The sequence below is a fragment of the Etheostoma spectabile genome, chromosome 23 (assembly GCF_008692095.1).
Source record: "Etheostoma spectabile isolate EspeVRDwgs_2016 chromosome 23, UIUC_Espe_1.0, whole genome shotgun sequence".
In the NCBI taxonomy this organism is placed as follows: Eukaryota; Metazoa; Chordata; class Actinopteri; order Perciformes; family Percidae; genus Etheostoma; species Etheostoma spectabile.
In genome coordinates this window covers 1,155,310-1,171,321 of record NC_045755.1, presented here as the reverse complement: position 1 = coordinate 1,171,321, position 16,012 = coordinate 1,155,310, and the positions used below count along the sequence as shown (strand labels likewise).

At 40.7% G+C, this 16,012-nt stretch overlaps 1 protein-coding gene across 1 annotated transcript in view; it reads left to right on the top strand.

Moving 5' to 3' along the window:
• mpped1 (metallophosphoesterase domain containing 1) overlaps positions 1–16,012 on the top strand; it is a 90,344-nt gene that overhangs the window by 2,013 nt on the left and 72,319 nt on the right. Inside the window, exons 2-3 of the mRNA XM_032505318.1 lie at positions 7,024–7,381; positions 10,711–10,892. Of these exons, the coding sequence (XP_032361209.1) occupies positions 7,203–7,381; positions 10,711–10,892 (361 nt within the window). The 5' untranslated portion in view covers positions 7,024–7,202. The remainder of the gene's footprint in view (positions 1–7,023; positions 7,382–10,710; positions 10,893–16,012) is intronic.

The window sequence follows — 16,012 nt, the reverse complement described above, 5'->3', positions numbered from 1 at the left end:
CCCCACTCTGCAATTTGGGTATTGCACTAGTGCATATTGCGATTTTGAAAAAAATGGGATTAAATGTGCAGCTCTGCTCTTCTCTGTTCTTCTCTTTGTTCTTTTCTCTTCTCTTCTTTAGGTTTCTCTTTTCTTGCAGATCACTTGATCTTGCAGATCAGGGTGCAAACCTTATGTTGAAAAAATCAATTTCATTCCACAATTCTGACATGGTAAAGATATCTGGATAATGTGCTCTTTCTATTTTAAGCATTAAGTAATTAAATGAGTTTGTTGTCGTACTTTACTTTTTAAATTATGATCTATACTTTTCTCTAAAAGCTGTCATTCCTGGATATATGTATATCATGCTATAAAAATTTTAAATTTTTTTCAAAAAGCCTTGACTCTGGCAACTGTTTCACACCACTGAGGATTTCATAGAGAAGAGAATGTCTTGTATAGCGGAGGAAAGTATGACTGAAAGCTTGTGAATGTATTAAATGGTCTCTTACTTAAAATAAAGGGATATATTTATTTACCATGAATATAGTACTTTAAAGTGTAACTTGCTGTTAAAAGAAAAGAAAGTGTGTGTGGACTTACAAAATACCAGTCTTTAGAACAGCATACTGTAAAATACAGCATAATGTGATTCTCAGGTAAAATAATAAATGAAATGTACATACAGTATATTTCAGTAAAGTTTTAATAGAATCAGATAGATCATATTGCCTTTCGATCATTTACCATCGCTGATGAACATGACAGAGAAGATTATATTTTTTTTAGACAATACTTTGCTTTAGAAATCATTAGTTTTCCTTATGGATGCAATTCTGGGACTTTCAGCTCAAAAGCTTCCCTGCTGCACATGTAGGCAGGTAGTTAGTTATCCCAACGCATTCTCACAAACAACTATTATAGCTTGTTTCATAATGTCTACGATGATATTGTGCGATAATGTATGCACACCAAAACCTATGATACTCTACGAAATTCGGCTGGTCACGTGACGCCGGCTGGCTGCAGGGCTCCATGACGCAGAGAGGCAGTTGCTAGTTGTTTAAGTTGCTACAGCTCTGTTGTATCAGCGGCAGAAAATAGATGTGGAAACTGGGTGACTTTGAGAACAATGCGAGCTGTCACCTGTTTTGGCGGACGGAAAGTTAACATTAGGCACGAAAATGCCTAGTTAAGATTAGGAAAAAGATGGTGGTTTGGGTTAAAACACTCCCAAGGAAGACACACGTCCTGATTGAAAGTCTATAGTTTTCCCCGGGAAGCGAACGCCGCTCTCTGGCTTTAAAGTCCTTTGTTTTAAAGCCCACCCATCTTCCACCAAAATGAAGTTTCTGTAGCTTTTTGAACGAATGGTTCGTGAGAAAAGGCTGGTTATCCATGTCCACAGGTGTAACAAATCACAGACTGATGAGACCCATTCGAAAGGTCTGTTTTTCTGCCCCCCCCCCCCAGAGTACAGCGCCACACCTGGGGGTTTCAAACTTAAACGGGGTCAGCAGCATTTCCAAATGTCTCAGTTTTAGGGGTTCTAAAACACCGGGGTAGTGTGGACGCCAGGCATTAAAATAGCAAACGATGTGTTTCTATGAAAAGTGCCTTTTTGGCAATATTTTAGTTATAGACCCTGTAAAATGAATGAGGCAAACTGAAAACCATGATCAACCCTTAAGATTTGGAATGCATGTGAGTGAAATGACATTTTACCATAAAAATAGTGTGAAATACATTTTTACTGTCGTTGTTACCTAAAGTAGGCTGATATACCTCAATGGAGAGTTGTTTTATTACAGTTATTTCAGTATTAAATGGAAAGCATTTGTAAAAAAAAAAATAATGTCATCCCCCTTTTTTTGTGCTGATCTGACTATCCATGACTCAAAACCGTGATCCGATCTAAACTGTGACCCATAGCAAACCCATAGTTTGGAGTCTTGATACAATGCAGTATATAAATAAAAAATAACATTTTTGGATGGACTTTACTGGTGGATAACTGAATGGGCTCAGAGACCAGAGCCTGTTGGAAAGTCAATCGGTACAGGAAGTTTACGCCACTGCGACTGGACGAGACAGTGGATCTTAACTCTTCTTCTTTAGGCTTTGTGTGGTGCAGCCCTGTGCTGCCTTCATGGTAATGAGACTTCAGAGTATCATCTTATATAAACTCAGCACTGCAGCGTTATGAATCCGTCTTTTCCTGAACTTTATAGCCAAATGTTGTCATCTTTAAAGGGCCAATGTGTAGGGATTTCTCCCATCTAGCGTTTAGATCGTATATTGCAATCAACTCTCTCGCACCACTCAGTTCAAAGTACGTAATACAGCTACGGTAGACTTCAAGCCTCAAAAAGCCACTTCGAGATGGGGCATGACTATGGAGAGTCTACCCCATTTGCGCTTGCATGAACTGGGATAGACTATGGAGAATCTACCCCAGTTCACGCAGTGCATATGTAAAATGTCAAGCCAATAGGAACACTTAAAGTTGAAGTTGATGGTGATGGTGATGGTAAATAATCATACAAAATAGCAAGTTTGTAAACATTACTACACATTGGACCTTTAATAAGTCCATGAACATTTGCAATCTATAAAATGATTTCTGATAACAATAATAACCATCATAACAAAAATAGGGCCTAATTAATTTTCAGGGTAACTTGTCTACATCTTCTTTAAATTTGAGGGGGGGTAATGGACCTAGATGATGGAAAGGGGGCCCAAAAAGTTTGAAAACCACTGCCGCAGATGTTCGGTAAAGCAGTTACAGTTTTGATTTACGTCTATTTGTGCAGTTATAACACAGAATATATGCACACATACATATGTTACATGTATACATGTAATATTAGGTTGCGAAATAACCGTATATTACATGTCTTATATTAAGCTGCGACATCACCAAAGAAGTCTCAACGGCGCTGTGGAGGAAGGCCTGGCCCCCTCACACATACAGTCCTGGGGCCTCATGAGTAAGCATTGCGTACGCTGGTTTTCATGGATACTTTGTGATGTATAAAAAATTAACTTGACGTGAGAATGTGTGGGCCGTCGCAAAATGCCAAAAATCACCAAAAATCACCAAACATTACAAAATTACGTTTCTACTTCACTTACTGGCATATGTCTGTGACGTTGACTATAAAAGAACATAATTATATCCACTGATACTCCATAACAGTTTGATCATTTATGTGGGTAATCTTTCACATCTTTCATACTAATAACCATTTAATTCTACAGCTACTTAACCTCTGTTAAACATGAGGACGGGAAATGAATTAAAAATCCACTTAGAAAATATTTCAGTCATCCTCCGTATTTCACAAGAACAAAATATCTTACTCACTGTGCAACAAAAAGATCCGCATGGAAAAATGCAATAGTATGTGTAGATGCAGAAGCTCAGACATCCATGGCGCACAGGAGACTGGACACATGGATTCATCTCCCCAGGAAAAACTGTATCGGGGGGGTGCAAACTCATGTGATGTGTAATTGAGCCTGTGGATGATTTGCCACCATTTGCCACTCTGGGCATTTTTTTTTTTTGCTTATCCGAGATGACAAAACTCTAAACAGAACCTTTTTTTCTTGCCTCCACCTCGACAATCCGCACCTCCAACGGAAAGTAGGGGTTGGTGGCTCGGAACTACTGAGAAGTACAATGAATTTCTGCTCAAAATGTTGGAATGGATGCATATATTTACTGTAGTTTACTGGACATTACGGGAAAGTAAAATCCAAGGACATTTGACAAGAACAATATTATCAAATGTATAATTTAATAATATAGTTATGACTGTGCAGTAGATGAAACCAATGCCAGAGGAACAGGCTGTGGGTCAAGACCAGAACACTGACGTTCTCTCCTTAGCATGCACATTATATGTAAACCACGCTCTCCATGCTCAGTCTGTAGGGAGTTGGGTTGGGAACCGGAGGGTTGCAGGTTCAAGTCCCTGTATGGAGTGTGGACTGGTAGCTGGAGAGATGCCAGTTCACCTCCTGGGACTGCCAAGGTGCTCTTGAGCAAGGCACCGAACCCCCCTCAACCGCTCAGGGTGCTTGTTTAGAACACACACACACACTCTGACATCTCTCTATTTGTGCATGTATAGGACCTGAGCATGTGTGTGTATTTCAGGCTTGTGTGTACTGTGTAATGACAACAGAGTGTAAATTGTATTTTCTACATATGGGATCAATATTGAGAATGAATTAAATTAAAATTTGCTCCGTCTCTGCAACCCCACCCCTCCATGCCAAAACGGTGACAGAAAGTTGAAACTTAAAAAAAAAAAAGATTGAAAAAAAACTGTCAGTGTAAAAATATATGGAGCTAAAAGAATGACATGAAGAAAAAACAATCCGAAGACATGTGAGTGAAAAAGACTTTTAAAAAAAAAAGAAGAAGTTTCAGTGCCAGTGTTTCCTTTTTCAATGCCAAATTTAATTTTGGATGCCAAACAAACTTGTCACTGTTCGAGCTCCGGCTTTTCATTTTGTCTCTCACTTCTATATGATTTAATGACATAAGTCGCTTTAGGCACGGTATATCAGTAATGCCTTAACTTAATATGGCAAGTAGACAGATGTGACAGATATAAGGAATTAGAATTAGAATTAGAGTTAAGAGTGGACAGAGGATGCTGTTAATGTCTGTCAGCTGGATATTCAGTGGTCCTGTGCAGCCTACATGATCCACAAAACTGCTTTTGGGCCCAATGTGTTATAATTCCGCAGCATCTGCTAATATATCTTTCTGTCTCACACTGGCAGTGTGAGGGGCTGTCGCTGTCACATTCATGACAGAAACACATTTCAGCATGCACGCACACACCTGCATACACATCAACCTGTGTGCACACACAACACACACATAATGTAAAACCCATTCACCGAGCATGCTGGGATTTGCCCATGACAAAACAACCGTGGTGTGAAATGTGTATCTGTCACGTCAGTGTGTTGTCAGCGTGTGAGGTTGCAGTGAATGAGGACTTGAGATGGCAAGGCGACATCGCATGGCGGTCCAGGTGGACTTTGCCAAAAGCTGCCTGTCCCCAAATTATCACCTCCGTCTCCAGCATCACCGTTATCTCAGCAGCCGCCACACCCCCTGAAAATGAGCTGCACAGCTGAATCCATTTTTAATGGGCGACACAAATGTGCAAACCTCACATACCAGGGACAGGGATAGGATTTTATCAATTCAGTGTATTATTTCATATCTCCAGAGCCAAATAAAGAACATAATGTACACAGCAGAATATACAGGAACAACAAGAAACATGCAACCTGACTAAAATTCTACCTAACATACGTTTTCATTAAGCTTCCTATTCAAGGTGAAAATGTTGTGCTCCGGCTGCTTTTGTGGTGTTAGCTGTGAATATCCGATTTACTGAAGCTGGAAGGGATGCCAAAGTCACCTAGAAGCTTTTAAAATGAGTTCAATCATTTAATAGACTGCTTTGGCAACAAAACATACTGGAGTTTGCACACCCTTCTAAAATCCGGGGTTGCCTTTTATAACTATATAGTTTCTTTCACTGTAAAAAAAAAAAGATGTTTCAGTTTTTGTCAGCAATACATGTTGTGTTAACCAAAAAATAAATGTTTGTCCAAGGGACTTAAAACATTGTGTTTTTGTGACTATTGCTTTGCAAGTTGCCAGTTGCTATTAGTTGCTATAAAACATTGGGAATTAGGTAGAGGGACTCATTATTTTTGGATGGTTGTCACTATGTGGGCACACAATCCAAAAAGAGTTGTTCAAACTCAAAATAATTAATGCAACTACTTTACTTGTTATTTTAAGTTAATACAACTAAGCCCTTTTTACAGTCTTCTCAGGCTGCATGACTTGGGGAGGTCCCTTATAAACCTTCATGTACGATTGAGCTTCTTTTTATGGTCTTAATGTTTCGATTTATTGATAATTGACAAATATTTTTGATGTCTGTGTGAACATGTTTTGCACTTTTATCAGTTTTGTTTACTTTGGCCAATTTGTCTAGTTTATAGTGACATATATCCTTATAAGCATTTAAACCTTAATGGTTGATCCTTTTACAATTGGAAACAATTTGCTGAAGGGAACAAAACATAAATAGTAATTCATAGCTTCCACTAATAGTTAGTGTAGTCATGTCTTTAGGTTACGTTACACACAGATTACGGTGGCCCTGAGAGCTCAATGCAGTGCAAATGAAGACAACACAGGACTCAAGACTTTTTTTTACTATTCAATTCAATTTGATCTATAGTGTCAAACTGAGTCATCTCAATACACTTTGTCACTAGAGATAAAGTAGGTCTGGACCACACTTTCAGTGGACATTAAAGGTATATTATTCCACAAAATATGCAATAATATAATGAAAGTTAAGTTTAGGTACCAAAGTGACACGATAAGATTAAGAAAAAAAGATTGTGGTTTGGATTAAAACAAAAAGGAACACACATTTCCTGGGTGAAATGCTTGGGTTTTTCCCAGGAAGCAAGCTCCACTCTCTGGCTAGAAAGTCCTGTATGTTAATGCCCAACCCATCCACCCACCCACCCACCCATCCATCCATCCATCCATCCACCCTGACCTCCTCTTTACACGGCGGCGTCACTGTGAATACAGCAAAAAGAACGTGGAATGCTTACGCATTACAGTGATTACCTTTTTTTGGATGAATGGTTCATGAGAACAGACCAGAATTAGTGATGGGCATTTTTCACTATTTTCTGACATTTTATGATCAATTCAATTTGAAAGGAAATAGATTATGACATTATCGTAAATTACCAGGAAACTGTTGCCAGACAAGGTGACATCAACAGTCCAAAACCTGAAAATATTAAATTTACAATGATATCAAACAAATAAAGCATCAAATCTTCCAATGTATGAAGCAGAAATAGTAAATATTTGGCTTGATAGATGGCTTAAACTGTGAAATCATTTTCATCTTTGCCAACATTGCCAAGACACTCTTCATATTGGCTCTGTTGTGTTCCTCTCAGGTGCGGAGGAGCTGCAGAGAAGAAGAAGAGGAGGAGGGAGGAGGTGATCGCTGTGAGGGTTTGAGCTTGTCAGCAGCCTCTCCTCAGGCCTGGACTATCTAAAAACAACAAGCAGCTAACTTCCCAACCCGACACCTCTCGCTGGTCCTGCCGCTCCGCTCCGCTCCAGTCCCAGTGTCATGGCCTTCACCCTGTCAGAGATCATGGCAGCGAGACGGCAGCAGTCGCAGGCTCAGGCGCAAGCCCAGCGAGGCAACAGGACAGCGGTGGAGGTAGACGAATATAGCACCAACCCCACTCAGGCCTTCACCTTCTACAACATCAACCAGGGACGTTTCCAGCCACCACACGTCCACATGTGAGTCAAATATTGTGTTTTATGATTACTTTTCCTACTTTCTTCATTCTTTATTCTTTCTATATCCTCTTACTTTTTGGCAGAAACCTCACAGACAAGGCTCTTGAAATGAATGATTCCCAATAATTCTAGCAGTTGGTTTGACGAACAGTGGAAATCATAGTAACAATAAAGATAATGGAACTATGACTGGACGCTAATAGCTGCAGGGCGTAGCAGGACATAACAGGGCATTTAAGTTTCTTTCTTCCATCCCTTTGTCATAGACTATGTTTTTTATCTTTATATTTTCTACATGCTATGCCTTGAGGGTTTTTCTAGTTTTCCTGTGCATGTTATCTTTTTACATGTCAAATATAAAATCAAAAACAATATAATGAATATGAGAATTACTTAATATCTGTGTCATGTCTGCGTTTAAGTATGGAGCTGGAGTCAGGAGGACGTGGTTAGCCTAGCTTAGCATAAGACTAGGTGCATGGGGAAAGAGCTGGCCTGGCTCTTATCGGTTCTGGTTCTGCTCTTGTTTTAATTAGCTGTGGCTGCTGTTTGCTGTTTTTGCAAACTCAACACTTCCTCTGTGTTTACCTGCTGTTTTATTAATTCAGCATATAGTGTTTATATTCAGCACTGATTCCATCATTACAATAAGAGTCATGTCATACTCACCACAAATATACGCAATAGGCTTGTAAAAACTACTGAAAACTGGCTGCTGGCCCGCTGTAGGGGGTCCGGTAAGAACTAGAACAGTGATGTCTGACTTCTGAGATCCAACTCCAACATGAAGTTAACTACGAAATTGTATTTGACGTTACATGTGAAGTTGTGAAATGCTTTGACGAAAACTTGACTAAAATGACAAGACTTTTAGTCAATAAAAACCTGACTAACAAAAAAACATATGGTAATGTAAAATCCATGGCAGTTTAGCGAGCTACAGAATAGTTTTAACTTACGTTCTGGGCTACGGAGTTACATAACTTCAACAAGTCCAAACAAAGAGTCCGTTGTCTTAGCTACATTCTGTCCCCCTATTAAAAAGAGGACTCTTGTCACGGATTTGTCAATCATCTCAGTAGAGAGAGCAAATGTTACCATCGTAACTTTTTTACAAGGCTGAGAAATGCAAGGGGGTAAGCCTCTCCTCTCTAAGCGAAGTTCCTTATGGCGCCATTTTGATACTAATAAGCCATCACCCACCGTTAGCATCCCCTTGACTCCCATCATTTTGGCGCCACTTTTACATTAACAGTAACGCTCAACCATCACCGGAGAAGAGCTTCTAATAGACTTCACTGGTGTCCGTCCAGAACAACAGGATCTGTTGGTCCATTTCTTTATCTGTCTATGGATAAATGTCCTGAGTTCTGTCATCTCCTCCTTCCGACATGATTCCAACTTAAAGAAAAGAAATGCATGTTGGATTTGCATATAAGAATTGGATATATATAAAGAGGGAAATCAATAAATGTGGCATTAGGAAATAAAAGTCCACGGAAATAAACAAATGTGGATTTATGAAATAAAAGTACCATGACATAATTCAAAGTAAAACCTTTTATTATATGTATTTAACTAATTTACATTTAATTATGTATGTATTTATTGCCTCATTTATTTATTTCATGATGCATTTCAAAGGCATATTTATTTATTTATTCATTCATGTATTTATTAATTAATTTATGTATTTATTCATTTATTTAATATTGAATAAAAAGGCATTCCATATGCAAGAAGCTAAAAGGTGCAGTACGCGATACCCCCCACTCACACACACGCACACGCCATCAACTGTCGCTGCTGATTGGCTGAATTATGTTTTGTGGCTCATGTACTTTCCTCTGTTAGTTTTCCAAATCTGAAACAATGAAAGGTGTGGCATACAGTTTGAAAGTCGCCCATCTCGAGCGTGTATTTGACAATCTCACTGCACGCAATTGGATAACACTACAACCAATCACAACAACACACAAGGTGACGTATCCAGAGCCCGTACGCTTAGCTACCAGGGGAGCTAACTGGTAGATTAAACTGTCGTCATCTGGTCAGCTCTCCTCTGGCCCCGCCTATATCAGATACACCGATGTGATTGGTCCAGCTCGGCTACATGGGCATAGTTAATGAGCAGCATTACTCAATGCCAGAGTAACTTGCTGAGCAAATTCTAATTGTGCTCTTTGGATTTCCAGTGTACCAGGGCTGTGTTGTAATGCCGGACATCTTTCAAAATAAAGAGCTAGGTGACCATAAGGAGATATTCACTGAACATAACCAAAAGTTTATTGGATTATGAAGTGGGACATCACTTCCTATGCCTTTAACTGAACAAAAAAACTGCAAAGTAGAGGCAACTGAAATTAATTTGTGAATAAATGAACAGTATTTCTGAGGAAAAGAGACGGTGAATAAGACATCTATTGTACTAATAGAGTCAGTGGTGGCAATCATAATTTACCAAGAGAGCCATTATAGTAGGCTACGTATAATTTATCCACCTTCAATGTTGTTTACCTGGTTCAGTGTGAGAGTGTTCACGATTGGCCTTCTCTGACTTCCACAAGTCTAGCATTAGTTTTATTTTAAACTTAAGTTAAGTGTAGTTTATATCACCGATAAAACAGTCTTTTTAACACTGCTATGTTAGGAAAAAGAGTTCCCTGTGTAGCCCTGTAAAGCATCACGTAACATTTTATTACCTTTCCACATACTCAATAGTGGAAATGAAACATTTTTCATGAACCCTCATCTGTATTTCATTGCTGTGTGACTCACACTTCCTATCGGCTGTCCCACATGGATGCATATCTCCTTTCCCACTTCCACTTGTCTCTCTTTCTCTCTTTTGGTGGGGTGCAGAGGAGGCAGAGTGGAAGGAGGAGGCAGGGCTGGGTGTAATCGTACCTGGAGGAGAGCTCACTAAAGTGGGCCACGGTTATTCACCAGCTCCCCTCTTCCCCCTGGAGACCCTGTGGATCTGCACACTCGCTGGAAATCCCACAGGACTCTACTCTTTTTCTATAGCTCTGCTTTTATTCTTTTTCTATCTCTGCACATTTCTCTTTCTGTCTCTCTCTGCGCCACGCTTTTATTGTGGCCTCTCGCTATGTCTCTTGTTTCCTCCTCTGCCTCTGAGTCTGTGGGGATGAGTTTCTGCTGGATACTTATTCAAACGTCTTTCATTGTCTTCCTCTTGTCTACCAGAGAGACTTTGCACAGAGTGCTGTGTCCCTTTCCCTTGCATTGTTTAAGAGCTGCAGTGTGACCCCGTTTCCCTCCCACTCTCCCCTAACTTTCTTGTCTTCTGTTGCTCTTCTCCGGTTCAGGGTGGACCCGATGCCCCACGACACGCCCAAGCCGCCGGGCTACACCCGCTTTGTGTGCATCTCGGACACTCACTCCCGCACTGACAGCATCCAAATGCCGTATGGAGACGTGTTCATCCATGCCGGAGACTTCACCGAGCTGGGACTGCCCTCTGAGGTCAAGAAGTTCAACGACTGGCTAGGTCAGCATCTCTAAAAGTTGTGGCTCTGGATCCAGGGCGGGCCATGGCCCTGTTTACTGTAACTAGGTTCCCCTTGTGACACTAGAATATTAAGGCCAGGGTCAGTGCCTGGCTAAATTTACCTCACTCTGGCTGCAATGCTGAAACTTTAAATAGCAGAGGATTCTTTAAAGTTTTCCGAATCTCTGGGCTTTTTGCTGTAATTTAAAAAAAACATATTAGTGGTTTTGCATGTCTTACAACTTTGACTGCAAGTTAAAAATCTCCTTTACTTTACTGATGATCATTTGCCAAGCATGCCATTGCCATACATTTTTAATAGATTTCCTTGCTAGATAGATGTAAGCCTTTCTTTCCCTAGTTGATGAGTTCAAGGACGCTCCGGGAACATCAGAGAATTGATTCAGTGGCATATTTTTAAAATGTAAGAAGCAACCAGATTTCACAGTCTGCTCGTTGTTTGTCGTTAGTGTTAGGTAGAGAGCTCATGAATGCAGCGCATTGTGGCAGCTGGTTCTCAAACCTTTAAGGAGTTCCTTGAACACACCACAAAGGAGAGGTTTTCAAAGGTTTTCTGCTTCCACACAATGATACATTTGACAAAAGAATGTTGTTGACTGAAGGTCTCTTCAAAAAGATTTCCCTAACCTATTGATATGGATTGAAACCATTGGCTGCCTGGAATGAAGTAAAACTTCTAACTTAAAACCGATGCAGTGCTTTGGAAAACAGGCCTATATGTGATTTGTGTTAAACATGCAAAACCCACAGTATGGTCCTTTAAGTGTTATGTGGTGCGGTGCGAGTCTGGTTTGTGTTCAGCTCTGACAGAGACTGCAGGGACACCCCAGTTCATGACTGTATGGTTTAAGACTGACAGCAGGAAACAAACCAGGCAAGACAGGTTTTCAAAAGCCTAAATGATGGAGGAGAACATCCCAAATGAATTATATATTTACATTACATTTTTAAGTTGATTTCTGACACTGTTGTGATGGTGTTTTTCCACACAGACATTTAATGTATTTACATCCTCTTACTACATTCCCTTTATAGCCAGTATTCTTTGTTCATGGTTGCCACTTCAGCATGTCCGTGAGGGTCTGTGTCGTGTAAAATGTGTCACGTCCCTGTGCAGACGTCTGCGTTGTGAGTGACTTTACACACTACAAGCACACCAGCTGTGCGTTTGCAGCAAAAACAAACTGGGCACTCGCTATTGTGCACTTGTGCTGTATTCCCCATCAATTGGTTCTATTTTTGTAAAGCGGTAGCACATATTCATTAATACATTTTTACTTGCTCAGCCAAATACAACAAACAAAGGGGCTCTTCTTCTTGCTGACATGAGATCGCCATCTTGTTTTCTAGTGCACATGTGGGGAACACGTCTGTGTACGCGTTGTGTACACTGTAAATAATGGCTGTGAAATCTAGTTATGTACTTTAGATTTCACAGTAACACTACTGTCTATGATTTTTACAGTAGAATACTGTAAAGTTTACATTACAACCATGTCAACATGACAAAATCACAGTATTAAAGTTGAAATCACAACAGTCAAAGCATTACTGTAAAAATTACAATATAGCCACTTTTGTATTATATGTATATTGTAAATACAGTTAACTGTATTTTTACTTGTGTATCTTATGTTGTGTTTAAGTGTTTTGTATTTTACATTGAATACATAAAATACTGTTAATGGAAGTAAGGTATCTTTACTGTAAAAAGAATTCACAGTAACTTGCTGCCAATTATTGCCAGTAAGTTACTGTAAATTTGATGTTAAATTTGTTAGTGTATAGAAACGTTGGCACGTCTGCTCTTTCCGCAGTCAGTAATCCACGTATTTATTAAAGTATAAGCAAAGCTTTACAGGCAATGTGTAGAGGGGGGTTGTGGGGCACTGTTGGGCATAGCAGGGCGTAGCAAGGCATGGAAGGGCATAACAGGGCATTGCGGGGCATAGCAGGTTATAGCAGGGCGTAGTGGGGCGTTCTTGGGCATAGCAGGGTATAGCAGGGCGTAGTGGGGCGTTCTGGGGCATAGTAGGGTATAGCAGGGCGTAGTGGGGCGTTCTGGGGCATAGTAGGGTATAGCAGGGCGTAGTGGGGCGTTCTGGGGCATAGTAGGGTATAGCAGGGCGTAGTGGGGCGTTCTAGGGCATAGCAGCTACAACCATGATTTAGGGGCCACCCGAATCCAAGGAAAACTGCGAAGCGGGAAAAGAATTCGTGAATGGAATTTGCTCAGTTGACATCCCTTAAACTCAGATGTCATGACAACAAGTGCCATATTTATGAAACATTATGAAGACACTGAGATGCAGTTGAAAGCCCTGGGGAGGAAAAGTAAGTAGAATTTGAGTTAAGTCAAAGCTTTCCAGTTGCAAAGCAGATGTTGTCCACATACAGTAGGTTTGACCCCCATTAGCATGTTGAATCACTAAAATGTGATAAAAATCAGCATTAAAGGGTAGCATTTATCATTAGTAATAATACAATATTCGTGGTTTATTACTGTAACTGAAAAGAGCAGGTTATCCCTTGCATTGTCTTCCGACTGACCATGAAAAAGAAACGTTTTGTTCATTTTTTTTCTAAAATATTATCGCTTTTTCCAACATTTTTGTCAGTTTTTTTATGTTGAGTTTTTTTTTAATGTTTTTTCAAAAGTTTTTTCTTGACATTTTTAGCGCTTATTTGGACGGCCCATTTTTTGTGACAATTGTTTTTAACCTAAGACGGGTCAAATTTGACCCAAGGACAACATGCGGGTTATTTAGTGTAGACTTAAGACTTGCTTTTGTCAAGCAGAGGCGTAGAAACTTCACTGAGCCCAGACTTTTCTTCTTTGACTTTCTGCATCGCCAGCCTCCACTGGAAGCGTCTTATCTCTGTACCGAGTTGGGAGTGAGTGTAAGTCTTATCATCGCTACTGGATATCTGTTGGAAACCGGAATGAGGTGACCTCGTACAAAGCAGCCTGACAAAAAAAAACTGTTGAATCAGTAAATCTACAAGAGTTGAGGTAGCAGAGCAGTCCAGCTATCATCACTATCATCATTGTCGCCGGCGTCATACACACCGGCACAGACCTCCCCGGGAACGGTAGAAGCTTGTTAGAGGGTGCACAGGCCTTCTTGTGTTTGTGTCTTTCTCTGAGGGAGAGGAAAGAAGAGAGGGAAGATAAGGATAGAACTTGTTGTCCTTCCCTTCCTCACACACACACACACAAGCCACAGGGAGCGCAAGCTGCAAATCCGCTAGCCCGCACTCCAGCGGCGAGAAAGGCAACGGGAGAGACGGTAAAGAAAAGATAAGCCAAGCCAAGCGCGCCTGCTGCTCCCTCTGAAGTCACTCTCTCCATCCCTTCCTCCTCTCCTCTCTCCTTCTCCCCTGCAACTCTGCCAGCTCTTCCTCTTCCTGTCGTCTGCTTGTATAAATATTTATAATCTGGCTATTCCCATTCTTTCATTCCGTCCTGCTCCCCTTCTCTGTCACACACACACAGACACACACGCACACCGTTCCATTCTGTAGATGGATGTAACTCCTGCTGTTTAGTGTGTGCTCTGCAGATTTACAGGGAGATCAGGTTTAGCGTATTCATTACGGAGGCGTCGGTTCAAACTGAGCCTCGGTCAGGGAGCATTATCCGCTCCCCAAACTTTCTTCTTTTATCTTTCCTCCACTGGAGTCTCTTCTCAATCTTTTCGTCACTTCCTCTTTCACTCCTATTTTTGTTTGATTCTCCTTTTGCCCGTTTCTCTCCCTCTGTCTTACTTCCTCCTTCAAACTCATTATTCCACCTCGATCCGCTCTTTCTTTCAGAGTTGAGTTTTCATATTTCTCTGTCTCTTACCACGCTTTCCTCCAACCTCTCTCCAATTTCAGCCCTCAGTGGCACAGATTCTTCTCTGAGCTCTTATTTTTAGCAGGAAATCAGTCGGCTCTCTGGGGCCGCTGGCAGCCTCTCAAGGCTTTGTCAGGGATGGTGAACACTGCAGGAGTGGGGTTTTGGGGTAGGAGAAGAGAAGAAAAGAGGTGAGGACTGAGGAGGCATGAGATGAAATGCGTGCAGGGAGAAAGGAAGTTGGAAAGCAAGGGGAAAGCAGGGAAAGAGGAGGTGGAAGTTTGAATGACTAGAGAGGAAGGGAGAGGTGGAGGAAGACTTCTCCCGAGAGAAGGGCTGCCTTACCTGGGGAAACTCACAGCTCACAGCCCTGGAGATGATGCCAAATGTCTGGCTTCTGTTGTCATGGTGACCCATGCCGGTCCAGCTGTCAGTCGCTGTATGAAGGCTTGAGTTAGAAAGTGAGTGGAGACAAGTGCAGTCTTGTTAGCTTTTTGTGAGTCATTTTACCTACTACCTTATTTAAGTTTTTACTCATGATTTTGTTAAACATTTTTTCCCTTTCCTCTATTGTGTTATATATCTTTTTTGTGCATTTTATAGGATTAAAGTGAAAAAGCACAAATTCCCCCCCAAAGGGACTTACCATCTCCAAAAGAGATACGAGTACGCCCTCATACTCTGCTTCTGACTGGCAAGTAGTCCTTACCTAGGTACTGCACATGTGCGACTCCCAACAAAGATGGAACAGAAGTGTGATGCCTCACTCTGTAACTAAAACAGAGAGCTCAATGCACAAAAAGAGGAACTGCAGCAATGTGCAGTATAACAAATATATGGTGTTTTTTTTTAATTAAACCATGTAAACCTATTCTGAAATAACCTCTAAACACAATTATGAACCTGAAAATGGGCATAATATGAGCACAATATGAGTAAAAGTACTAATACCAAACCGTAACAATACTCTGTTACAAGGAAAAGCCCTGCATTGAAAATTTTACTTAAAGCCCATGTTGCAGGTTGACCACCACTGTTGATTATTGGGTACAAAAAGTACTCAAGATATGTATATCCTTTTTAAAAATGTCTCCAAATAGTTTTAAAAGTTAGTTTTTGGTCATTTTTGGTATTTGCGGGTTTATGAAGTCAATTTGGCAATGACGTCACGATGGGGAGCGAAGTCTCAGCCTGGCACTAGAACTACGGTGACTGACTGGGATGATGAAGAGGAGGAAAGGCCAGCAGCCGAATAATTACC